General features: G+C 42.2%; 1 protein-coding gene across 2 annotated transcripts in view; it reads left to right on the forward strand.

Moving 5' to 3' along the window:
• Positions 1-26,825, forward strand: part of ADGRA1 (adhesion G protein-coupled receptor A1) — a 305,286-nt gene that overhangs the window by 233,279 nt on the left and 45,182 nt on the right. For both annotated transcript variants that reach the window (XM_028729853.2, XM_077930406.1), the window contains 2 exons: positions 11,779-11,906; positions 15,540-15,663. In XM_028729853.2, the coding sequence (XP_028585686.2) occupies positions 11,779-11,906; positions 15,540-15,663 (252 nt within the window). The remainder of the gene's footprint in view (positions 1-11,778; positions 11,907-15,539; positions 15,664-26,825) is intronic.

Here is a 26,825-nt window from a genome sequence, read left to right on the forward strand (position 1 = left end):
AAAAAATATTTCTGTGCAGTGCTAGCACACAAGGCTGCCGAGGGTTGTCCTCAGTCACACTTGAGTTCACAATGCAGTTATTTAAGAATTACCTTAACCCGAAAGTTACCATGACTGATACGGAAGGCACACTAAATAAAATATCGCATCAAACAAAGAAATAAACATGAAACAGTGACAGATGCAGCTGGAGAAAACCACATTAGGGAATATTTCCTACAGCGTTCAGAAGGGTTATTCAGACGCACTTGACATTTTGTAAGAGGCAGTCCTCGTGTCTGCACACCATGCTATTGAATCTAGCCTTAATTTTGGTGCATACTTGCATAGAGAAGGTGCTGCCTGTGAACGTTACTGAAAGGTTTATAGTTGAGTAAATAATGCACTGTGTGTGTAATGTGTAAAGGGCAGCAAACACAGACGACAGGAATTGGGAGGACGTGTGTAGAGAATACCAATCTGCTGCTGTCAGATGAAGCGCAGATGTCAACCAATCATGGCTCAAGGCTGTGACAAGGAGTCCTTAAATTCAAATGTTATTGTCTATTTTATTAAACGGAATGCCTTCAATGTTATGTGATCCGTTTCTTTTCAGCCACTGCAGAATACTTCAGAATCCATCTGAAGATCAAATGCTGTCAATTAACATAGCACTTTTTTATTTTATTTTTGGCAAATAAAGTTATATTCAAACACTTAGCTGTTCATTCGATAATTCTGCCCTGGTTCCCAAGATTCTTTTCCCCAAAAGCACCTGTTGTTGCTGCAGGTACCACACCCATTTGGGCTTACCTAGAACTGAGTCAGTTCTAAGTGGTGAACTTAAAAACTTTGAATGGGAATGGGAGAAACTCTGGTTTTTCTGGTCTTTACAAATACCATGGATCTATTTTTAGATGACTTCATACGTTTTAACTCTAAGTTCATGTAATCTGATGTGTGCAGTATTATGCAATCTTTTGCCTTTAGTGGGTCTTAACATAACGACTGAGATTGGTTACAAGATTGGAATTTCATTATATACCATGTTTTTACTTAAAACTCTTAGTATGTCAAAAACAGCATATAATTTTGTTCACCCAGTCCTGCTCTTGAAGTATGTGTATGTAGAAGCAATGTATGTAGAAGCAATATGCCTCCTCCATACCTCTGAAAACAAGCCAATTTTCATCGTCATATTGAGAATGATTTCTTGGAGCTTCTAAAATTATCAGTGAAAATCTCTAACAACCACCATGTCATTTGAAATCGTTCATCTGCAATAGGACATCTTGGGTTATTAAAGTTAGAGATTTGACATGAATATGGGTGAAGAATACCTAGATACTCAGTGAAGGATGTCTGTTATCAGTGGCATCTCTTATTGTGATAATTGATGGTTTTTCTTTAGCCCAAGTAACAGTTACATGTTCTCTAATACCAGCAAGTAAGTAATATAGACATGCCAAATAAATATGAACTCCTGTTGTGGGTGGAATATTGGAATTGATCTAGATATATCTTGGTTTTAATACTATTCATTGCGTGGCCCTCAGCCTGTCATTCTCTTTTGGCCTAATCTACCTCACAGTGTTGTTGAATAGTTTAGGTTGTTTCCGGACAGGAGTGTACTTTGCAAACAGGCCACAGAGGTATCAAAAATGGGTCTTTGGCAACAGACTTTGGGGGTTTTAAGTTTTTTTCCCTTACTGGATTTTCCCAGGAAAAAGTAAATCTGGATTAATGGCGGAGGTGGAGGAAATTCAGGTTGGCGTTTTGATGCCAGTGATGTCATGTGGATGTTGCAAAATCTTGCATGCATGAGAAGCACCAATCCGTCAGTTAACACCCATCTGGAAGCACCCTTAAGTGAGATAATTCTGCAAATACATAGTATGTGAATGTGTTGAAGAAATAATCCACCAGGAAAGCTACCTACTGCAAACTCCATTGAAATGATGTGAGCAGTCCCTATGGTTTGTTGTTCCCTGGGATATATAGATTAATTTTGGTGTTCCTTTTTTAAAAAAGAAAAACCATTGTGGAGTTCTAAATTACATGGAAACATAACCCCCCCCACACACCAAACCTTAATGGAGTATTATTGTGTTGAGGCTTAGCTGCAGTAAGACAAAGTGTGTTAGTAAGGCAATAGCGATTGTGAACGTTGTTTGCATAGCTGCAAGGATAATGTAAATCCTGCTGTGTAACAGCATAAAGCGTAGGCCTAAATTAGCCCATCTCTTTGTTAAACTGTTAGAGCAATGACACTATGGTCAGATTAATTATTACAGTTTGGTTTTGTGTTAGAGTTGTTTGTTGTGAAGCAAATATCCAGGTGTCTCTATAGGCTGGCCCCTTCTCTGTTCAAGCAAGTGGAAAGGTTTTGATGTTGCTCAGTTGTTTAAAGTGTTGGTGCAGCCAAGATAGAAAGGAATATATCAGAGTAATATATCCATTTTTTGCGTTTCATTCAATATTTCCCAATATGTTCATGCTTTTTATTAACAGTTGTATCTAAAGGTTTGCATACTTTCTGGAAAATGTAACTTTAAATTAAAAAAAAAATATGGTCTCAGGTGGAAGAGGGCGGAAAGATTACAGAAATATTGTCAAGTGTGATGGGGTCAAGCCAGAAATTCAGTAGATCCAGCATTAGTTCCCAGTACAACTTGGCTGCTGATTAAGGGAGGAAACTGAAGGCAATTCCATCCAAGAGATTTGTATCACAGCCCATAATCCTCCTAGTCTAGGAAATTAGGTGGCACCAGAGGATCATTCTGCTGCCACTGACTGTTATAAAGCTATCGGACATCTGCTGACTTCCGACAGTTAGAGATGTTTCTGACTGTGGTAGGGTTCTTGGTCCTTACTCTACACCGGCAGACACTACGGGCCCCTGCCTCAAATTGCTTGTCTCATCTGCCCTTGGGCCTGAGTGCCCGACACACATTTCAAGAGGAAGAAGTGCTTGGCAGGGATGGATTTGGCACAGTGAATCACATGTGATTGTAGGAAATTGTTCCCTGTTGGTAGGCTGCCAGGGTCCTTGTGGCAGATGTTAAGAGCATTGCAGAATAAGAGGTGATTGTCTTTAGGAGTGGAACCAACTGGAAAGGCAATGATAAGAATTAAATCCTATTAATTGTGCTCCCTAAGTTGTTTGGGAGCAACAGGATCGTAGAATATTTAATGTAATTCCCAGATCTAGAAAAATCAAGATTTTATAATAAGTTTAGAATAATAAAAAGAAGCAATAGATTTCTGCCCAGAAATATATGTTTAGAATCAGAGCCATACAAAAACCTTCATTCATTCTACTAGGGCTCATCCACATGCCTTGGAAGCATGGGTCCGAATGGTTTTCTGCTTGACCCACACTTTCTAAGTCTGGGTTTGAGCAGACTCCTTTCTAAGGGAAAACACGTTCTTTACTGATAGATCAGAACAAATGGGAAAACTTGAATTGCCATTGGCTCTGATTGGGCTCTAAAGAGCAGTTTTCCCCAGAGAAAAGGAGTGGGACAACAGGAAGTGTGGCTAAGCCCTTAGTTTGTGCAATTGTGCACTGGCAAGCCATTCCCCCCTCTGGTGCACCCCTTTCTCATCCCCAAAGGGAACCTCCATAAACACAGGAGGTTCCTTACTCCAGAACGTCAGAGGACTGTTGATGGACGACTGTAAAGAATGGGAAGTGATGCACAGGAGGGGGCAGGGCTTCCCAGTATGCATGCCTGATGACAGTCACACAAGGAAACAGAAAGTATGAAGACATGCACTAAAGAAATTTGAAGGCAACTTACAAAGTGGGATTACAAATATAAACACTTTTCAGATATGCAAATGTGTATTAATTACTATTCTGGGGAGGGCATAAAATAAATTGAAGGAAAAAATGAATATGTAAGAAAATGAGAAGATACAGGGAGTAGTAGTAAAATAAGAATAAGAATAAGGGGACAAGTTAGTATTTCTCTTCCCATTCCAGCACTAGGTCTGCTTTAAAATAAATAAATGCTGCCACTCCTTAATTTTGACGAGAGCTTGGGGGCCAGAAATAAATTGCCTGGAGAGTCACATCAGGCCCCCAAAGAGGGAGTTAGCCACCCCTGATATCTGGACACACTATATATTAACAATTAAATGAGCCCATGTACTGGGTATGCCAAATAGCAGGTATTTTTCCCTTTTAAAAAAAGTTTTTACAAGTGTAACTGTTTGACCTGTATTGCTAACATGCTTCTAGTTATTATGAGGCATTAAAAAATGTAACCACCACAGATGACCTTAGACTACACACTGCTTTTTGCAATTAAATCTTGATTCTGTCTGAAAATGTGTCTTTAAACTTCTCTAAGATTCCTGTTCCTATCCCAAAATCTGAAATGGTGCTCTGTACAGTATAGAAGTGTAGATGAGCTGCATCCCTTATACTTCTGTGTCCATATAAGTCAAGCCACGGACATCGAATGCCAATTCATTAGGTAATGTTATGGATCCCTTGTGCCAGATTACATTAACCTCATGCAAAAAATCATTACTATGTAGATTAGGAGCTATAGGCTTGTAAATCTTGTGTCTAGATAGATCAAGTATGCTTCTAGAGATTGATCTACTCTCTTTTTAGACAAAGTTGACCTCATTGGGGTGATTATGGCGATACCTTAGACTAAGCATGCATTTTCGGCTTAGTGAGAGAAGTGAAGTTTCTATAGAAAAGTCTTATCTGTGGTTGAAACTGAATGTTTGACATTTCTTTAGACTGAATCTGCCCACTGTTACACGAGAAGCCTGATTTCAGATACCCATTGTTTAAAACAGTGATCAACCATTTGTCTTTTTGACATTTCTCCTTTAGAATCATGCCAGTCTGTTCTGGATTTGAAGCCTTGAAAATCCAGAACTTGTAAATCGACATAAAATGTTGGCAAAACTTTCTCTCTGCTAGTAAAACAAAATCGCTGCCTTATTTCCACAGAAACTTTTGAGCCATTGTTTTGAAATCGCTGCCATGATTTATTGGTTTAGGCTGTGGCGGTAGCCCACAAACCAGCTGACTTTAGCATGCTTCCAGAAATTTAATTAAGAGTACAGTCCTGTGCATGTCTCCTCAGTAAGTCCCACTGAGGAAAGGATGTAAAGGATGTATGTAAGACCCTTTTTAAAGTACTTTTCCAGCAAGTCGTTCAGAGGTTTCAGTCCTTATTACAGTTTCTCAATCACTGACCCCAAGCTTTGTCCCCCTTACCTTCCCCCCAAGTCAATAAAATAAATTTATGATAATCACACATACATTTCTTCCCCATGAAACAGTAACATGTTTTCCCTGCCCCCAACTTCCATTTCTTTTGTGGCGATGGACCACCATTCCACCCACCGTAGGATATAGAAAAAGCATTCCTTGCTGAGCTAGGTACAACAGCCTTGTGCTCTTTTGTGATAGGAACGACTGCATCCATAAGTACTTGGAAAGATTCATTAAACTACAGAGGAGTCAGCACCAAGCATGTTACCCCAACTAAATACCTCACCCCAGGCCTCCTCACTCCATCCCATTTTATGAAGTTTGATAGATGGGAAATGTTTTTGGGATGATCTGTGTTTATTCACTGAGTGTTGCCTCCCTTCCAGTGGGGGACAGAGAGCCCATGGGATTTCCCCAAGTAAATCAGTATACTAAAAATGGAAAGATGTTTCTGTAATGACCGAGGATGATATCTGATGTGGCTGTGCTGGCAAAAGGTGGAGCACAAGTCTTTTGCCAGTTTCCCCTAACACTTAAGTTTCCATTCTCCTGGAGATCTGGTGGTCCTATGGCCTGTGGGGCCCTCTGGAAAAGTGTGGGGTATGGCACAGAGGCCTGCAGCTAGCAGGAGCAGTCAGTGGAAATCAGGTACCGTGCTTTCACCACCATTGGACCCAACCTGAAATCTATTGGACTGCTTTATGTTTTATTAGATGTTTGCCATGCTCAAATGTTATTTCCATTCGTAATTATATGATTTTATCAAGTAGTAGCAGAAAAGTCCTTTAAAACAAGATGTGTTGTTTTATTAGTATTGTCTTTAACATCTATCCCCCTACGGTTACTTCAATACATTGTACAATCTTTTTAAAAAATTTACTCCATCAAAGAGTTGAACAGGTGTGTATTCCAGAGGAGTAGCCATGTTAGGATGTAGTAGGGAAAAAAAGAAGAACTGAGCGCTGCCACACGTGAAAATTGACTAATTTATTGTTGCATGGATTTTTATGGGCTAGCCTCTTACCTCATCAGACACAGGATCTGACCTCAGTTGCAAATGTCCATAGTGATTTATTCCTCTCCACCTCTCCCCACACTGTCGCTACATTTCTAGACTCAAGTACCATATTCCCATTACTCAGATGTTTGCTTCTAGGTACCCTTCAAGCTGTCTTCTCCTCCATGACATAAAGATTTATATACAGTTTCTCTGTATTATAGATTTTTCTGTTTGAGACAACTTTTCCCCATGGAAGGGAAATAAAAGTCCTCTATTATTTGAAGCTATTTCATAACTACTGGAATAGAATAATTCCCATGGAAAGGATGATGCAATTACTGTTTTCTGCTTCTTTATCTACGTAGGCTTTATCCTCGACGTCCTTCTGCATTTTCAGCCATGCTTAGATATTTATTTTTCAGTGTCCCCTCTTCTAAAAATTCAGATATCCGTTGCCAGTTACCAATATTTATGTCCTCTATATTCTCCTCTAGGACATAAAATCAGAAAACTGCCTTGTTCAGATGTGATGTACAATTACACTACTTTGCATACTGTGTGGAAAAAATTATCTTTATCTTTCACTTGCTTTTTCTCTCGGGGGATCACTCAGGGGAGGCTGACAGATCAATAAGATTTAATTATCATTAAAAGGCAGACAAGATTAATTTATCATGTATCTGTAATGAAATCAGTTTTCTGTGTACAGAACAGAATAAAGGGTATTTTACAATGCCGTTAATACGTTGTGGTATTTTAGCTTAAAGTTTCATCGCTTGACAGGTTTACTGTGTCAGATCAGAAGTGAGCTAAAGATGAAATTATGACTAGTTTTAAATGAAAATGGCCTTTAAAGGCTCAATTGTTCATGACTCTTCTGTAGGCAAAATGGCTCTACTGAACAAGACATATGGCATTAGCTTTCATAGAGGCACTTGAGCGTAATATGATGAGATGAATCCTGTGATTACATACATACACACAGATAAAGGCTCTTGCATGTGTTGAATTGGGCTATCTAAATGAAACCCTTCTAAGCAACTCCCTATTGTTATTTTGTATGTATTTTTCCACTCATATATTTAATGCTGCCATTGTAGCATTAGAACTTCCAGTTGTATTATCCCCCACCCCAAAAGAAAATTGTGTTGTTGGTGTTTTGTTGTATAGCAACATAAAAGGAAGTACTTACCTTGTTACTTCCTAGAATCATGACATTGGCACTATACAGTTAGATAAATTTCTGAAGTGAAAATGGCCTGTAAACAGAATTCTAACCAGACTCCATAGCCCATAACAGTGATTACATTAGTGAGAGCTGGAAGCCACTGCTGTTGCTGCTCTTTTTCTTGCCGAGCAATCAACAGTGGCAGGCAGAAGCACTCCTGTTGAACATTAAGGCGGCAGTTCTGCACTGAGCTGCACACGCTTACGTTTCTGGAGGTATAAATAGGTGCAGAATCACAGCATAAATATTCAACAATCCCAAGTGTCATCACAATCAAATGCACTGCTTACAATTAAACTTATGCATAATGCCATCCAAGGGTTTACAGATACCTTGGCCACAGCTAATTCAGATGTTCTTTACATTAGACATAACATAACCCTTTCTCTGTGTGGCCTTAGAAATCAAGGCTTAATGCACAAAGGCCAAGGCTGATTGGCCTTGGCATGCGCCAGCCACATACATGCAAGCAAGCAGAAGGCCTTCTTGCACAGTGTTTACTGCAGAATTTCCATTTCTTATTACAAGAAATACCCATAGCACAAGCAAGCTCCCATCTTGTGCTGAGGAAATGGCTAAGCAATTTCTAAAGCAACGAACACACAGCCCAAAATTGAAGAACAGGTCAGTTTATAGGCATGGGAAATACTGTGTTAAATGGATAACAGGGGCTGTCAGTGTGGCACTTATGGACACACAAGTTCCCCCAGACACCCCCAGACACTATTGGCACCCATGGGAGCTGAAAGCTTGAGAACCCCTGCTTTATCACATCTAGGATTCATTCCTCAACTTCAGACCTGTTTTTGTCCTGTTTAATTTAAAATAATACAGGGAAATCTATCCTCAGTGGAATATGTATGTTATAATATAAACAGAGAGCTTTCCTTTCATTTGAAAGCTCACAAAGTGAGCAAAAGGTATTTCTTATGTCATCTGCAGACAGCAGAACAGCTGGAAATATCTATGAAAAGGCTGTACAGTAGCAAAGAGCAAACGAGGCCTTACTTAAATGCCTCCTGGGTCTTCATAAAGCAGCCCATGTCAGTACCCACTATGCAAGTGAGAGTTGAACAATTTGACAGAAGCAAAACAAGCAGGTAAGAAGCAGCTGACTTGGGTTGTCATGAGGAGGTACATTAGAACATTTTAGTACTAGGAGAAATTATCTCATGGAAAAAGTACAATGAATATGGAAGAACCCCATGCAGATATTTCCCAGACATGGATATCAACCATGTCTCCCTGTGCAAGAGGAAATTGGATTCTTCCTTTGGGACTAGAGTGGTTGTATGTCCTACCTTACAGAAGACAATAGTCTACGGTGGTACCTTGGGTTACATACACTTCAGGTTACAGACTCCACTAACCCAGAAATAGTACCTCGGGGTAAGAACTTTGCTTCAGGATGAGAACAGAAATCGTGCTCTGGTGGCATGGCGGCAGCAGGAGGCCCCAGTAGCTAAAGTGGTGCTTCAGGTTAAGAACAGTTTCAGGTTAAGAACGGACCTCCAGAACGAATTAAGTACTTAACCCGAGGTACCACTGTATTTTGAAGAGCGATCTGCTGACATTCCTTGATTTAAAGGTCTTCTCTAATTGAGAGGTGTCCTGTCCAAGTTTGATTTAAGGATGAGAAACCATAGGAATGTAGAGCTGGAGCTTTGAAGTTGCCCGTCAGCAGTTAGCTGCCCCTGATTATCAGGCAGAACAGGATTGGTGTCTTTCTAGGGTGATATATATTATGTTTCTATTTAAATTATAATAATGGTTTCTAAATTTGTGCCTGTGTGTTCTTATGAGTTTGGAGTGTATGCTGAGATCCTTCTAATCCCTGGATTCAGCAAGTGTTAAAGTATAGGACACCTAATGAAGTGATCACCTGGGTAATGGGCCGTTAAGGGGAACAAAGGAAAGGGGCTCAATGTGAGATGGCAAATTGGTGGGAGCCAGTGAGGCCCATCCCTCAACTTGCAGTAGTTAGAAAGACAAAGCCAGAGTTGAGATCAGAGAGTTGCAGGGAAAAGCAGAAAGCTGGAGAGAGAGTCAGAGAGACTGTTGATTTCTGCTTGAATCCAAGGCTGTGGCTATGGAGAAACAAGACCCTTTTGGGTGTTACTTCTGTGAAATCTCTCCATCACAGGGTCAGGTTGTATATATGTGTTTTTTAAAAAAATCACATATCATAAAGACACCACAGTCTCCACTGTGCCTCATTCCAAAGGAGACACAAACCTGGACCCCCTGGAATCTTGCACTGCTCAGAGGTTGGGGTGACATGCAACAGTATATAAATCACTGGATGCAAATTTCATGCATACAGTGCGTAACTGGCTACATTCAGGTCTGTGGATGGATTACTGGACCAGTTCGCTCTTGGTCTTTAGAAAAAATCCAAGGTGTTACTAATGAGAAGGAAGATTTGCTGGGCTGGGTAAAGGGAGTGGCAGGCTGGTGTTGATTTGTAGCTGACTTTGTTACAACTTCAGTGCTTTCAGTTTTTATATTTGATTGATGGGTATTTGAAATGATTGCTTTAAATCTGTTGAAAGCGCAGTATCACTGTCTATTTTATGATTGTACGGTATATGGAGCTGTCTTTCTGTTTGTAAGTGGCTTCAGAAACCTTGGTTTGGAGAGGAGGGAACACTGCTGGAATTCTGCTGAATTTCTTTACTTTCGGCTGAGATAAAAATTTAAAATTTATATTTTGATTGCTCAGGCACTGGCTGGAATTGGAGTTCTAGCGATCACAGAGTGGGTGTACTATTCATACTAAGAATAGAAATGATCATAATGCTACCCTTCGTACCCACTTGACGTACAGATTCTGTAGGTCAAAGGTGGTGAAATTCTCAGACTTTCTGCTCTCTGAATTAGAATCCATAAGCCCCTGGCACTGCCTTCATAATTAGCTCCATTTATTTAGGTCTTCTGCTTTATGTCCTTGGATAAATAAAATAGGTCTATCTGCATCACTTTCTCCGTTGCAAGATACCAGTTTGCTAATTCATTGAACTAGTCAAGTGGGTTGGCTTACTTCATCGGCAAAAATCGAACCTAGGTCATATTTACACCATACATTTAAAGCATACACCAGTCATGGCTTTCTTCCAAGGAATCCCAGGAACTGTAATTTGTTAAGGGTTCAGAGAGTTGCTGGGGAACCCATCAAAGAGCTAAAATCCCAGCACCCTTACAGTTCCTGGGATTCTTCAGGTGAAGTCATGACTGAAGAGTGCTTTAAATGTATGGCATGGATGCCACCCCACAAACTGGGGGAAAGATATGACTCAGTTTTGATTCTGAGCTCTGTCAAAGAATGGCAAGCATTTATTGTGTGGAAGAATGTCATATTTGCTTATGAAGGAAGCAGTAAATGGTGTGCAGGAATGTGGGCTTATTTCCACAAAGGTTCAAGGAGCTAATGAGAGGCCAAAGTCAGTTGAAAGACAGGACAAGGATCCCTGGTGAAATTGCAGACTCTGACTAATTGCTCTCTCATGCAGGTATAACTGATTATGTAAACAAGAGCAGGGTTGTTGTCTATAGCAGTGTTTCCCAACCTTGGGCCTCCAGCTGTTTTTGGACTACAACTCCCATCATCCCTAGCTAGCAAGACCAGTGGTCAGGGATGATGGGAATTGTAGTTCAAAAACAGCTGGAGGCCCAAGGTTGGGAAACACTGGTCTATAGTATATAAAGCTAGCTGACTTCTTTCCATGCATACGGTACCTATAATTAGTCTAAACCATGGATTTGTATATTTTTGTTTTTGAAATAGATTTTTTTAAACCTATTTTTTAGGGTATCTACCCTTGCAAGGCAATTAGCAGCATCAAAAATCACAAACATATAACAAATGCCCATATGTCAGAATTCCAGGTTATTAAAATGACATTAAAAGATAGAAGCATTTGTTAAAAACATCTATTACACAGCATCATAAAGTTACCCACATGGGGAGCAGAAATTTTTGGAAAGTCTTTAAGGCTCTCCTAAAGTTCAACAAAGAAGGGACCAAACAGATTCCTGGGAATAGTCTTCCAAGATGAGAGGCACCCTGAAAAGGCTCAGTTCCAAGTACTCACTGGTGAACCAGAGAGCAGAGTCTCAGGTGCCGATCTTAAAATTCAGGCATGTTCCTATAGATCAAGGTTTCTGACTGACAACAACAACCAATAATAATAATAATAATAATAATAATAATAATAATAATAATAATAAAACCTTTGGAAAAAGTCCAGTATAGCGCTGCACTGGGTTGCAGTCTTTTTCATGTATACTTTTAGAAGATTAATCTGTTTTGTCTTCCTTACTTGGCAGGATCTGAAGACAGTGTTGACCCTCCCCCAGTACCCTGGGGAGTTCCTGCACCCTGTGGTCTATGCATGTACTGCTGTCATGCTGTTGTGCCTGTTTGCTTCAATTATCACCTATATTGTGCATCACAGGTAAGAAGGAATATGACAGTTCATTTGAGCCAGCCTCTGTTTCCATTCCGTTTTCTGCAGTAAAAAAAAAGTGCTCAAAACTCACATTTCCCCCACCCCATCCAATTTTCAGATGTTTGGAGGCAGCAGGAATTCTGGCATGCATGATTTAGTAAATGTTATCATCTCAGGTGCCCTGCATCCCTCCCCCCACGGCACTTAGACTCAGCAGTGGGGGCGGGGGGAGCTGTGAACTGCCAAAAAGGGGCCAAAAGCAAGCCGAGGACTTGACCAGGTGGTTTTGCCCCTACCCCAGCCACCTTTACCTGCTTAGATCCCTTGAAGCAGTGTATCCTTGCTGTAGATCCCGTCCAGCTTTCCACAGCTTGATGGGTTGCTTGCAACGAGTGAGGGGTGGGACATCCCTCTGTCATGACATTTGTAGGGGAAATCTCAGCCGCCCAGCAACAGAGCTTGGATATACTTACACTCCTTTTAATTTACTTAGAATATCCAGGACTCATTTTCCAGGCTGGCAGGATAGGTGGGCTTATGTATTTATTTATTTTGAATCATTTGTATCTTGCTTGTGTGGTTTCAAGAAAACATGCAAAATAGAGATGGAAGAGCTTCCCCTGGTTCACGTTGCATTGGCTCAGCAATGAGCTATTTCATCCTCACTATCAGAAAGAATTTTGCTTGTTTCCCAAGCAATCTGGCGTTTAAGAAATCATTGCACTCCTCCCTCTGCTCCAGCCCTTCCTGAATCCCAAAGCACTTAATTCCCCATGCCTCACTTTCTCTTAAAAAGACTTGGTGTCTGGCAGGAGCAGCAGCAGTGACACACAGGGCAAGATGCTCAGGCATCAGGACAAGTGAAAGGAGATGCAGTTCTCTCATACATCACCAGGCATTTTATCCTGGTGCACTGCTATACAGCATTCATTGGAACTTAGAGGGAGTAGGGGATAGAGGGACAAGGCAGACGCCCTTCTCGCTACCTGCCACTGCTGCACCGGCCCGTTGCAACTAATAAAATTTTAAGCAGGGGAAGGGGGAGATGCAGGAGGCTGGTGGAGAGGCACCGCTCCTATCCAGATTTGATAAGTATTATCAGTGCATCTACTCCAAAGTGGTGAATGGCAGTGATTGGCTCATAGCACCTACCACCACTATTGCCTTTCCCGAAGGAATTATTGCATGCACATTACCGTAGTGTTACATTTCTGTGAGATGTTCCTGTAATACGTTAACAAGCTCCAACAGAAGTGCTTTACTCTGGGCCACATGCAGAGACACAACATAGTGGTGTCACCCCAAATAAATCCTTTAGTAGCTGCTGATGAGATTGCAGTCCTAATCATTAAATGAGTGGTGCGCTGTCACATATTGAAGAGCACTAAGGTCTCCTTTAGTGTCAGTTTGCATTAACAGTGTTGAGCGTACAGACTTCTGTTCCATAGCATGTTTCATGGATGCACATCTTTTCCACCCTTGTGCATACAGTATGCCTTGGTAAGCTTCACTGGCAATGCTTTCACAAATGTGTCCCTCCATAGCACACAGAATGAGAAAAAGGCCATATAGCCCCCACAAGTGTGATGGGATAGCAGTGGGCTTCTTCCGTCTTCTTTAAATGTACCTGTTTTCTGCTGTAACTTGTGTAGCGGCCCATGCATTCTTCAAATTTTGTTGAGTTGTCATCTTATCTGTACAAGCTGCTTGACAACATCCTGTCACACTCGAGTGTAGGGATGGGGAGTCTGTGGTCCTGTAGACATCAATTACAACTCACAGCAGTCCCAAGCAAACTTGGTCAATGGTCAGGGATGGTGGAAGTTGTGGCTTAGCAACATCTGGATGGCCCGTTCCTATGCTAGTGGGGATCAATAAATATTATTTGCGATAGGACTATCCAGACAGGAGCAGCCTTGATTCAGTGGTAGGGACACCAGATACTGGAAGTTCCCACCTGGATGTTAGCTTGGAATGAAAGCATTTAAATTTTCCCATTGGTGTGAATAATTTAGTTTTCTTGCAATGCACACGAGGACACTTTTATGGTGAGGTCCCTTGTGTGTCTTATGTTATAGTAGTCTCCAGGGATTCTCTCAATATACAGGTTACACACACACACACACACACACACACACACACACCACTCATCATCACGATAGGCATTTTGCTACTTGTGTATGGGTGTCATTTTATGTGATTGGCTATAAGTAATTGGCATAGAAATGCTGTTTTATTGTACTCTATAAAAATAAATCAGCAATAACTGATGTATTGCTTGCTTGGTTTTGTCTATGCTTGATTAATTGGGTGTTTCGTACTCCTCTAGCATACAGGAGTGTGCAATATGCACTGAAAATCTCAATCAATATGTCTGTTTATCAAGCTACTTCCTCCATTGTCTATGCTCTAGAATAAGACCCAGTACTTATGCAACCTTTGTGGTATGCAAGCAGAGTAGTAGGTCTCCTTCCTGTGCGGTCAGGGCCTCTGTAGCCAATGAAGAATGAGTTGTGCTGCTTCTCCCTTAAGAACATTAGAAGAACTCTGAGAGATCAATCCAAATCATCTAGTCTAGCATCCTCTTGTCATAATGCCCAACCAAGTCCCTATGTGAAGCCCACAATCAAGAAGTAGTACACTAGCATCATGGCTGGTTGCCCTTGGGAGCCTTATTCTTCATTAATTCATCTAACCATCTTTTAAAGCCATCAGAGTTGAATTCCCTAATTCAATCATGTGCTGCATGAAAAAGCACTTCCTTTTGTCTGTCCTGAACCTCCCAACATTCTGCTTCATTGGGTCATTCCAGATTCTAAGGGTTACGTGAGAAGGAATTGCATGCCGCTGGAGTAGACATGAGTACTTGGCTTGAGAGCCCATTTGTTTCCCATAGCACATGGCTTAGTTCAGAGAATGCCATAGAGATGCATTGCCTGTTCCAGTTCTGAAGCTGAACGGCCACAAGAGCCAGCTTTGGTAACAGATTGCCTGAGAACCCCACTGCCCAGAGCTCCTTGGAGGGAAAGTGGGACAGAAAGGCAACAGCCAAATAAATGTTGACTTTGTTGTTAATTAAGCCTAATGCAAAAGCCACAATCCTTGTTCTGTAGGTAGTACATCTTTCTGAAAGCTTCTTTGCATAACAACCTCGTTCAAAGTTGCTTTGGGCTCTGTTTTGTTTACACATTCAAAGGGCTAATTGAACGCTAAAATAAGAAAACAAAGAGATAGAGAGAGCCTGCCCGCCTGCCCCTGTAGCCCCTGGTTAAACAAACGATTTCACTTGCATCTGAGTCATTGCAGGATAACTGGATCATGGAGTTAGGTAATAGCATGGCTGCTGACATGTATTGAAAGGGCAGTGGTGTTAAGAATTCAGAGAAATAACACAGAGAAAGTGACCCAAGAAAGAGGTTCAAACACTGCAATTCTGTAATGCTTCCTCTATGAAAGCAAAGCTTGTTGGTGCAAAATAACAATTCTGGCTCAACAGTTTCTGAAACAACCCCAAGCTCCTCTGGTCACCCGAAGGACTCCTGGGTTGGAATTCAGGGCTGTACATTCAATGTGTTGTTATGATTTATGTGATGCTTTTCACAACAGTTATATGACTTTGTTTTTGTTAACTTCAAACAGCACAATTCGAATCAGCAGGAAAGGCTGGCACATGCTTCTCAACTTCTGTTTCCATTCTGCTCTCACTTTTGCTGTTTTTGCTGGTGGAATAAATCGTGTAAAATACCCAATTATCTGTCAAGCGGTGAGTGCATGCATTATAATTAGCATTTATTTTATAATGGAACAAAAACTGAATTGCACATATTGATGACCTTAAGTGTTCTTCATGTGTATGGATGGATGCATTGATCTTCAATTGCTGTTTGTTTGGAAAATGTAAAGATTTTTCTTAGTACTAAAGGGCCACAGTGCAGCCAGAAGATCTTATCTGTCTTTCTAGACATGGGGAACTGTTGAACAGCTCATTCCTAACCATGTTTACTTGAAAGTAAATCATACTGTTTTCAGTAGGACTTACAAAAATGTTTAGGATTCTCTCTCTCAAGTCTATTATTTCTGTGTTGTTTTTATTTACAAGTGATTCTCCTCCCCCCCCCCCCGCTTTCGCTTTAGAAATATACTGAGAGTTGTTTATTATTTGTAGATCTCTTTGAGATCAAGTTTTAAGAGCGGCTTTCTTTGTTGAGTATTTCTAAGCCTTTTAAATTATGTCATCAGCACTCGAATGTGTGTTTATTATTAAATACACTTTGGGGCATCTTGTTTTAAAAATAGACTGTGCCTTGAATTAAGTGAAAGTGCAGAAGCTGGAGTTTGCTTCTGGGTTTCAGAGTGAGTTTCATTCTGTCTCTTCTTACCTCCCCCACTCTCCAATCAATTATATAGAGCTTTAGGATAGAAAGGGTCTCCTAAGCCATCCATGGATTCTTAAAGGTCTCCTAGGTATTGACCCACAGAAAGAGACCCTAGAGCTATTGGAGACTGCTCCATTATGGAGAATTGGGAAGTATCCCACAACCCACCTGCCTTCTTACTTACAACCAGTCATGGGGTAGCTGTGGCTATTACAATCTCTGCCTTCACCTACTGTTAGTCTCCTTGCTTTCTACCCTGCTAGTCCCAATGGACACCAGCCTCTACTGCCTAGAACCCTCAGTGGCTCACTTGAGCTATGCATTTTGCAGATGAGGTCACTGCTGCACCAACTTTGATACAGAGTCAGAGAGCGATGGAACTAAGGCACTCAATATGGTCTGGTCATATTGTTAGGAATATCTTTCAGCTTGTACCAGTGGCGTAGCGTGGGTTGTCAGCACCCGGGGCAAGGCAAGTAATTTGCGCCCCCTAACCCGTGGATTTGCGCCCCCTAACCTGTGGATTTGCGCCCCCTAACCTGTGGATTTGCCCTAACCCCAGATGTTGCGCCTGGTGCGGCCGGCCCCCCCTGCACCCCCCACGCTACTCCACTGGCTTGTACGGCCTGAGAACAGGGTCTCCTCAGTGGTGGCACTACAATTGTTTAATGCAGTTTCATGGGACATTGGACAAGCCCATCCCTTGCAGGCTTTCAGCAGACCTCAAAGACCTCCCTCTTTACCACTGCCTTTAGCAACTAACTTGACCTGATGTTATCTTGTGTGGAATTAGCCTTTATCCTCTTGGCTTTTAATGGTTTATTTGGAATTTTTGGAAATATTGTTTGGATTTTTTGTTATTTTTATGGTTGTATTTCATTGCTTGTTCGATATGTGGCTTGCAAACCACTTGGAGAAGATTCTCTCTCCCCCCCCTTAAAAATCAGTATACGATTAATATTAATAAAATAGATAAATCCTAAATGCATTTACTAGGGAGTAGGCCCCAATGGAGGGTGGGGCATGCATAGGATTGCATTGCTAGAGACTTGTCAATAAAGTTCTCAGTAACCCTTTACATAAGGTCAATATTATCAGGTCCATATTGCAGGTGGTTTTTTAGGTTGGATGCAAGAGTGTGTAACTTGTAAAGCTACCTAGTGGCTTCCTGGAAGAGATGAGAGTTAACCTTGGAGGCTTCCTGTATTGCAGCTCAGTCTCTTAAACTGCAACCCTAAGCCCTAGGAGAATGTTAAAATCCCAAGAGCAAGGCTGTGTACACATTATACATTTAAAGCACACACACACAGAAATGGTTTACCCCTCACAAAGCTATAATTCCCAGCACTTGACAAACTGTAGTTTCTATGACCGGTGTGTGTGTGCTTTAAATGTATGTGGTGTGTACCCGGCCTAAATCACACTGAATTCAGTGTTCCCTACTCACTGATTCATTTTGCTCCTGCCAGGCAAGAGTGTGGTGGTAAAGAAATGTACTATGCAAAAATTGCAAGTGCTTTGTGGCTATCTGTGGGAGGACTATGGCTGTGGAAGAAGCAGGAAGCAATTAGAAAAGAAAGCTGGGACACACATTGCGTCATGAACCCTGAGGGAGCATCTCTCCAACAGCTGTGGAAAAGGCAAAGCCCTGGCTAGGGAGCCCTAGGAAGAGATGGCTTAGTAATGTACTAGATATGGTCTGGGGACATTTGAAGTACATTGTACAATTCTGACTGCCCAGCTTCAGGTGCAGATCAGGGGGCTGAAGCATCTCCCTGTGAGGAAAGACTAAAGCTTTGGTGGGAATTTAAGGGGTGGGTGTGCGTGTATATGCACCCACCCACCCACACCAAGGGAACAGGACACAATAACTGATTTATAAAGTCATGCATGATGCAGCAAAAGAAGATAGAGGCAAGTTTTATCCCTCTCTTGGTGAAAATGAAAAGTAGATTCAGTACAGGCAAAAGAAGCCAACAGAGTAATGCAGACTCCTTCTGCAACTGAGCCTCAGGTGATGCTGTGTGGCTAGAGCAGTGTGGCAGCCAGCTCCAGGCTGGTGCAGCAATTGGTACCTTGTGCGGTGGAGCTAGTAAGGACTGGTGTGGGCAGGGGTGGGGAAGTTAGGAGTGCTTCGTAGTTTGTTCAGCTGGTGTATAATGAAATGGATGGAATGCACTGCCGCAAGAGGTGGTGGACAGTAGCTTAGATGGCTTTAAAGAGGGATTACAAATTCATAAAAGTTTGGTCTTGTCAACAGCTAATAGCCATTATGGTTCTGTGTCCCCCTCTAAATACCACTTGCTGAGAGAGTGTCATTGCCACCACACCCTGACTGTGGGATTTTTGGAAGCATCTGGCTGTCAACCATGAGAAACAGGATTGTGAACTAAATGGACCTCTGGTCTAATCCAGCAGGGCTGTTTACATTGAAAATAATGTGGTTGAAGATATGGGCAGGGCTGTATGAGGGTTTTTTATTTGTAACTTGGATGTCTATATACTATAGTTTACGTTTCGGATGACAGCCTCACTAAGATGATCAGAGGTGTGATAAGGGACTTTCTGAGGAGTTTGGAAAGGTACATATCGCTCAGTCTTGCCTTGTGCATATCAGATGCTGGCAACAGAGATGGGTCTTGAATTGGGCCTGAACGTCATCCTTTATCAACCAGGGCATGTCTAGGGTGGTTGCCATGACCGCATAGTAATGTGATTGTTTATCTGGAATCTTCTCCAGCAAACATTGCTTGTTTTGCTGCAGAATGTCCTTCAGTAGAAATATTTAATAATGCCATATCCCAGTACTATATAACGGTTTCAGGATTGCCCCCTCTAATTTCTGAAATGTGTGTCCTTTTGTCAAATAGGCAGTTGTCTTCAGATCTAGACCACTGATAGTGTGAGTGTGAATGAACTCTCATTTATCTATGATACAAGTCTATATAGGGACGCGGGTGGCGCTGTGGGTAAAAGCCTCAGCGCCTAGGGCTTGCCGATCGAAAGGTCGGCGGTTCGAATTCCCGCGGCGGGGTGCGCTCCCGTCGTTCGGTCCCAGCGCCTGCCAACCTAGCAGTTCGAAAGCACCCCCGGGTGCAAGTAGATAAATAGGGACCGCTTACAAGCGGGAAGGTAAACGGCGTTTCCGTGTGCTGCTCTGGCTCGCCAGAGCAGCGATGTCACGCTGGCCACGTGACCCGGAAAGTGTCTTCGGACAGCGCTGGCCCCCGGCCTCTTGAGTGAGATGGGCGCACAACCCCAGAGTCTGGCAAGACTGGCCCGTACGGGCAGGGGTACCTTTACCTTTACCTTACAAGTCTATATAACTATAATGCTAACACACAATGTTATGCATACATTAATTCTGAAGACAACTTTTTTAAGCTTAAAAAAGAATGCAGGCTTTGGACTGATACAGATTTCCCACCCCAATTTAAATGTTATTGTAGAATATATGGTGTGTTATATAAATGTGTTTTTCAGTGCATGTATGTGCTGAGATATATCTGTGTGCAGTAGGGAAGTGAAGAAAGTGGTTGCTGGCATCCTCCTGTCTTAGGAGACAATGGAGCAGTGGTAAAGTCAAACCATTGGAGAGTTTCAGTGCCTGCTGTGGCTGTAGAGACCAAGAAGGGAGAGACATCTTTTATTGTGGGTGAAACAGATGAAGATTTCTAGTTTTGCTGCTGCAAATGCACCATGGCATTTATTCTTTCTGCACTCCTCCCAGCAGTCATTCCTCTCTTGGTTACTGCTGGGGATACATGACCTGCCTGTCTGTCTCCAGGCACTGCAGTCGTCTGCAAGGGATTCCCATACCTTGGGGTTAATGTTGCCAGCCTTCATGTCATGTTTGCAGACATCTAGGTAATGCAGAGTTGGTCTGTCAACAGGCCTGCTGCTTGACGGCAGCTTCCAATACCTCGTCCTTGGGGATCTTGCCATCTTCCATTCTGTGGACATGACTGGGTCAGTGTGGGCGTCGTTAAGACAGAAGTGTTAGCGTGCTGGGAATGTGGGCTTGCAAGAGCACATCTTTGTTTGAGACTCTGTCCTGCCATGTGATGCCCCAAAAGATCCTGATTATACATTTGGAAGGCGTTGAGGCGTTGCTACTGGCAGGTGTAAATCGTCCATGACTCACTTCCATAAAGCAGCATACTCAACACACAAGCCTGGTGGACCTTCATCTTGATATTGGTCATTAGCATCCCACTCTCCTTTTGGGAAAGTGAGCCATTGCCATAGCTGCCTTGCCAAGATGCTTGTCCAACTCAATGTTGATGGAAAGGTTGCTGGTTATGATGGAGCCCAGGTAGTCAAAATGCTCTACCACCTCAAGCATGTGGTCACCAATGCTGATGTGTGGATTGCTGGTGACATGATGAACCAGGATGTTGAGCTTCATCAGGCTGCACTTCTTGCAGTCTTGGACAAGACAGCTGATGAGTCTCTGTAGAGCTTCCTCAGAGTGTGCTGTCAAGGGCTGCATCATCTGCAGACAACATATCTTGGATAAGAACCTGCCACACCTTTGTCTTGGTGTAGAGATGTGTCAGGTTGAACAGACCCCCCCCCCCGTCACGCCTTGAATGGAAGTACACACTGGCTTCTGTTGAGCTGAAGGCGTAGGAGACCAACAGGGAGAAGAAGAGTTGGAGCAAGAACACAGCCCTGTTTCACACTGCTCTTTATAGGGAAAGCTTCTGAGGATGAATCATCATACTGGACAGTGCCATGCATGTTCTCATGGAAGGACACAATCATCTTGTTGAGCTTAGATGGGCATCCTTTCTTGTTGAGCAGTATAAGGAGTCATTTTCTGCTGACAGGGTCAAAGGCCTTCATCAGGTCTATGAAGGCAATGTACAAGGGGTGTCTCTGCTGCCTGCATTTCTCCTGTGGCTGGTGCAGTGAGAAAATCATGTTGACTGTTGACCTCTGAGCTCTGAAACCATGTTGGGACTCAGGATAGACCCTGTCAGTGAGTAATCTGTTGAGAACTACATGGTCAAAGGCTTTCCTCACAGTACTCAGCAGGGAGATTCCACAGCAGTTGTTACAATCATGATGGCCACCTTTGATGTGGTTCACGATCAGATGTATTGCTGTGGTTCAGCTGTATAAGATTAGGTTTTTTATGTGCTGATTTAATGTTTAAGTGTGTTGTTTTAAGTCTTGTATGCCGCCCTTGGATAATGACCGATAAAAGACAACTAATAAATTGAACAAATAAATAATAGGGGTTGTAGCCAGTGCTAGCCTTAGTCAGAATAGACCCATTGAAATCAAATAGCATGACTGCCTTAAGTTCATTAATTTCACTGGGCCTACTTTGAGTAGAATTTAGTTTAATACAACCCAAGATAAATAATCTGGTACATTAGCCTATGATGAGCCATAGTCAATACAGGTTACTTTCATCTCTCTTCCCACTTATAAACATGCAAATTAGTGTTCTACAGTTCCCTTAACCATTGGCATTTGCTTGCTGTGACCTTAAACTGAGACATATATGGCAAGTCTCCTGTCTTTGTAAGATAGTGTGCTAAAATATCACAGGCTTATCTACTATTGTAGAAAATGCAAAGCATTGATATTGGCGAAACGTTGAATGTTATTATCTGACATATTTCTTTTCACTATTCAGAGATATATATCTATTAATACATACACTGGTGGCTGTTAATTAGGGGCAAATCTAATCGTCGTTCTCTTTATCTGTGGTTTTGCAAGGAGGGATAGCAGGGTAGTTTTTAGGCAGCTACAACTAGGCAGTTACAAGGGCACAAAAGCCTTTCAAATCAGAGTCTGGTGGGTTACCTTACAGATTGCAAGTAACTGCATTAATATGCTAATGAAAAATTGATTTTTTTCCCCCAAATTGGGGGGGGGGGGGTTGTCAAGGAACCAGATTCAAAAAGAATCATGGCCAGGTTTTGCTCCTTGACAAACATAAGGTTCTGTGGCAGTCACTTTTCCTTTCCTTTCCTTTTTTTCAAAAGCCTATGCTGACTTTAAACGGCTCTGCCACAGGCTAAGCTGCTTATGTGACTGCTCTGACTGTTCATGCTGAACTGAGCACAGATGAGATTTTTGAACCCAGTCACAACAAACACAGATTTTCAGGCAGTTGCAACTAAATGCCAAAATCTGATCCTTGAGTTTTGAATGTGCAGTCACATGACTAACATAGCTTCATATACCCACTTAAAAAAAAATAGCCAGAAGAACACATGGCACAAAATTATATATTTTTAAGCTGGCAAAATAGCAGGGCAGAGTTTTACAACAGAGGCTACATTTGGTGGTGTTCATCATTTTTGTCTTGTATTCAATTTTAAAAGGCAAGATAAATACTCCTTCTCAAGTAGTACTTTGGGAAGCTCTCTTCATATCCTGGGCATATACTCTTCATATTCTAGGTATATAAAAATAAGTTTTTAAGAAACTTTAAGAAAGTGATACAGGCATGGACAGAGAGAGTGTGTCACGGAACAGTAGAAATAATATGGTCACTGGCCAATAGCTGCCTGTGACGTTCATGCAGCCATACAGCACCTGCAACTGGAATGGAAGTGCTTGCTGTAGGTGAAACTTCATCTACCTTGCAATAGCAACTTAGTATTGAGAAAATAAAAAACCCCAGGAAGTAGAGAAATAGCTGGGGGAAAGATGAAAGGTCCTCGTGAAATGTATGTGTTGATCTGCAGAAGAAAATGTGGATACTTCACTACCATTGTGTTCACACAGATTTTTCATAGCCAAAGAAAACCCTGAAATAGAAATGCAGAGAGGGAAAGGGAAAGAGAGAGGGAGGAAAAAAATTGGCTAAGGAAAAGAAGTACAACTTAAGGTTCCCCAAGGGAGCATTACATGCCAGCATGTTATGTAGGTTTACACAAGTTTTTATTTGGGTAATCAATAATGAAACCAGTCATTACCATAGCAACTGCCACATCACATAGTCCTTAAGCTGTCTCTGAAGATGGCGAACAGATTTTAAAGGCATGCACAAATAATGCTGCTTCTCATAACTTTCTTTTAAAACACATGGTGTTAGAACCAATGGGAGATTTGCTGTTGACTTTACTAGGGTGTGTATTGTGCTCGCTTATCACATGTTGGTACATGTGCTATGTTCAGATTTCAGACACTTCAGCACTCCAGGCCCACACAGATATGCCTGCCATGACCTATTAAAAGGGAACTTACTTTTATTCTCTCACACATTATTTGTACAACAGCTCAACCCACTGAGACTTCCTGCAAGTATCACATCAGTGTTAAAGCAGCCATGCACTTTAAACCTGGATTATAAATCTTTCCCCCCCCTGTTCGTAAAGTTCAGATAGCTATTCTTACTTGAACCCATTCAGTAGAGTGGTACCTTGGTTTACAAACTTAATCCGTTCCAGAAGTCTGTTCTTAAACCAAATCCATTCTTAAACCGAGGCACACTTTCCCTAATGAGGCCTCCCGCCACCGGTGCCTTTCCACCGTTTGGCTTCCGTTCGTAGACCGAGGTGAAGTTCGCAAACCGGGACACTACTTCCGGGTTTTGTGGAATTCGTAAACCAAATAGTTCGTTAACAGGGCTGTTCGTAAACCGAGGTACCACTGTACTCAAGGAAAGGCAACCTACACGTGCTCAGAAACATTGAAGCCTCTGCTGGCCTTGACACAAGGTGGAAAGATAAATTCCCAGGCAGGAATCCTTCTGTGCTGCAACTCCACCTCCACCAGCAGGAGGGCAGCAGTAGCAAGACCAACTGCAAAGCAGGCAAAACTTTGGCTATCATTTTCCTGCTTTGCCTTGCTACTGCTCAGTGTTGAAGGGAGAAGAAAGATGCCTGAACATCCCTGGAGACGGATGCAAGACCCACCCAGCATGGATTTGAAACAGCTGACTTTTGGCTGGGGTGGGGAGGCTAAAGGGGGAAAATAATTTTATCTGCTAATTAGTGTGTGCATGCATTCTTTGTTTATTATTTAAGTATAGTTAACGATATAGGGCGGCGACGCGGGTGGCGCTGTGGGTTAAAGCCTCAGCGCCTAGGACTTGCCGATCGAAAGGTTGGCGGTTCAAATCCCCGCGGCGGGGTGCGCTCCCGTCGTTCGCTCCCAGCGCCTGCCAACCTAGCAGTTCGAAAGCACCCCCATGTGCAAGTAGATAAATAGGGACCGCTTACTGGCGGGAAGGTAAACGGCGTTTCCGTGTGCGGCTCTGGCTCACCAGAGCAGCTTTGTCACGCTGGCCACGTGACCCGGAAGTGTCTCCAGACAGCGCTGGCTCCCGGCCTCTAGAATGAGATGAGCGCACAACCCTAGAGTCTGTCAAGACTGGCCCGTATGGGCAGGGGTACCTTTACCTTTACCTTTAACGATATAGGGCAGGTGTGTTTTTTGTTTTTCCATAAGTGTTATGTTAGATTGATGAATTATCAGATACATTATTTTCCCCTCTTCTCTTCCCTTCACTTTAGTGTGAGAAGTTACTAGTAAGTTAATAAATAAGTAAATAAAAGATGTTCTCTGGAATCGCGAATAGATTTGGAGGTATAAAATCTGACCGAACTGAAATAAGTCCTGTATTCCTCAGATACTCATAGGTATGCCTGTCCACCTTAACCCTTTATGTTTTCTGGAGCTGGTGCTATTACTGGATTGAAAACTACAGTTTCCATTCATGGTTAAGTCCTTTCGGACTTACTACTGCTACTGAATTTGGAAGCGCCAGTCTCCTGTCAGGACTGAGCGCTTTTATCCACACTTAACTTCCCTCCACTCTTTCCAGGCAGAGTCCACGCTTTAAGGCTTCATGTCTGTGTTAATCCATGGAAAACCTCAATTGACATTTGCTCCCACTGAGCACTAAAGAGCAGGTTTTGGACATGCCTGGACACGGGGTTTTTAAGCATGGACCTGTGCCTGAAAAGAGTGGGGGGAAAGCTAAGTGTGGATAAGCCCTGAGTCCTGGATCAAATTGAGCCTTACACTCCCATCATCACTCTTCAAAAACAAACTGTTAAGGAGGAAAGCAGACTGGATCCTTGTAATCACATGTAGGTTTCCTACATGTAAGGAGCTTATTTTTCGTGGAGGACCATGTTGTGGAATCCCTTCACCTATAGCCCAAAGCGGTATGCTACTGGAAAAGCTCTACCACTTGATTACTCATATTACATCCACTAGCTTTCTGTGATGATTTATTAAGCAACTAGACTTCACATAGGGAAATATATTGGGAAGGGCTATAGCACAGTGGTACAGCCTCTGCTTTGTATTCACACATTCCTAGGTTTGATCCCAAGTATCTCCAGGTATGGCTAGGAATATTTGAAACTCCAGAAAGCAGCTGCCAGTCACTGAAGACAATACCAAGGTAGACAGGCCAATGGTCTGAGGCAGCACATGCCATAGGGCTTGTCTGCCTGACACTTTTATCTCTGCTGGATCGCGGTTTTGATTTGCAATGGTTTGCTCTGCACTGGGGCTTAACCATCTTCTGTTTCGCTCCCAAACAGAACAGAACTGTAGCAATGAATCACCTCATTCTGAACAGGCCACTGGCAGATTTGTTTTGTTTTGTTTTGTTTTTTGTTCTTGCAGTAGTTTATCTGCCACCCTTGTGGAAAATTCTTCTCTACAGATTGTTTCGTATGATTAAAGTCCCATGAGAATTGTGCAATTGCATAAAACTAACAGCAGAACTGTGCACTAATGCAGAACAAGCAAAATATCCGACCACCACTTCATATTGCAGCAAGTAAAAAACTGAAAGTACCTGGTGGTACACGGTTTCCTTACATGCCATACAGATTGGGAAAAGGCAACAGCGGGAGAGGCAGGAAGAAGCACAGAGGCAAACTTAGCATATACACTCGCTATCCATGATAGCTGAATGGTGAGGTTAACTCAAGCATCAAGCTCCATATCTATAAGCTTTGGCTTGTTTTTGCAAGTAGTACAGTACAGGCACTGTAGGCAATCTCCTGGTTAAACTAATTTCAACCCAACTCTGACAGCTAGACACACTGTCTACCCCATAGGCTTTTTTTCTTATTTCAAAAGAGCTTGATGTGTTGCAGTGCTAGACATCAGCAAATAGCTTGTCCTTAAAAGAAGAAGTTAGAATTGATACTATATTGGCCTTTGGAGACATGTGTGATTAAAGTCATATTTTATGGGTTAGGTTTCAGTAATGCTGTTTCAATGGTATGTATTGTAAGTTTCAAATTGAATTTGGATCATATCTGTGAGCAGTCTTGAGGTATCCTTGGAGATGAGAGGTTGGGTAGGAGAAACTTGTTCATTTGTTTGTTAAACATGAAAGCAGACAATAGCCATACGTTTGCATGCTTTAGTAGGTAGAATGAACATAGCAGCATTGCTGGATCTGTCCACCTATCTTGTCTAGAGTTCTGCTTTTCACAGAAGGTATATACTTTTTGGAAGCCATAAGGCAGAAAAGCAATAATAACTCTTGCTCGTTGTTTGTCCCCAGCAATCTGTCTCTGACCCTGGAAGCCCTGTTTAGCTATCATAG

Source organism: Podarcis muralis, chromosome 6 (genome assembly GCF_964188315.1).
Source record: "Podarcis muralis chromosome 6, rPodMur119.hap1.1, whole genome shotgun sequence".
NCBI lineage: Eukaryota > Metazoa > Chordata > Lepidosauria > Squamata > Lacertidae > Podarcis > Podarcis muralis.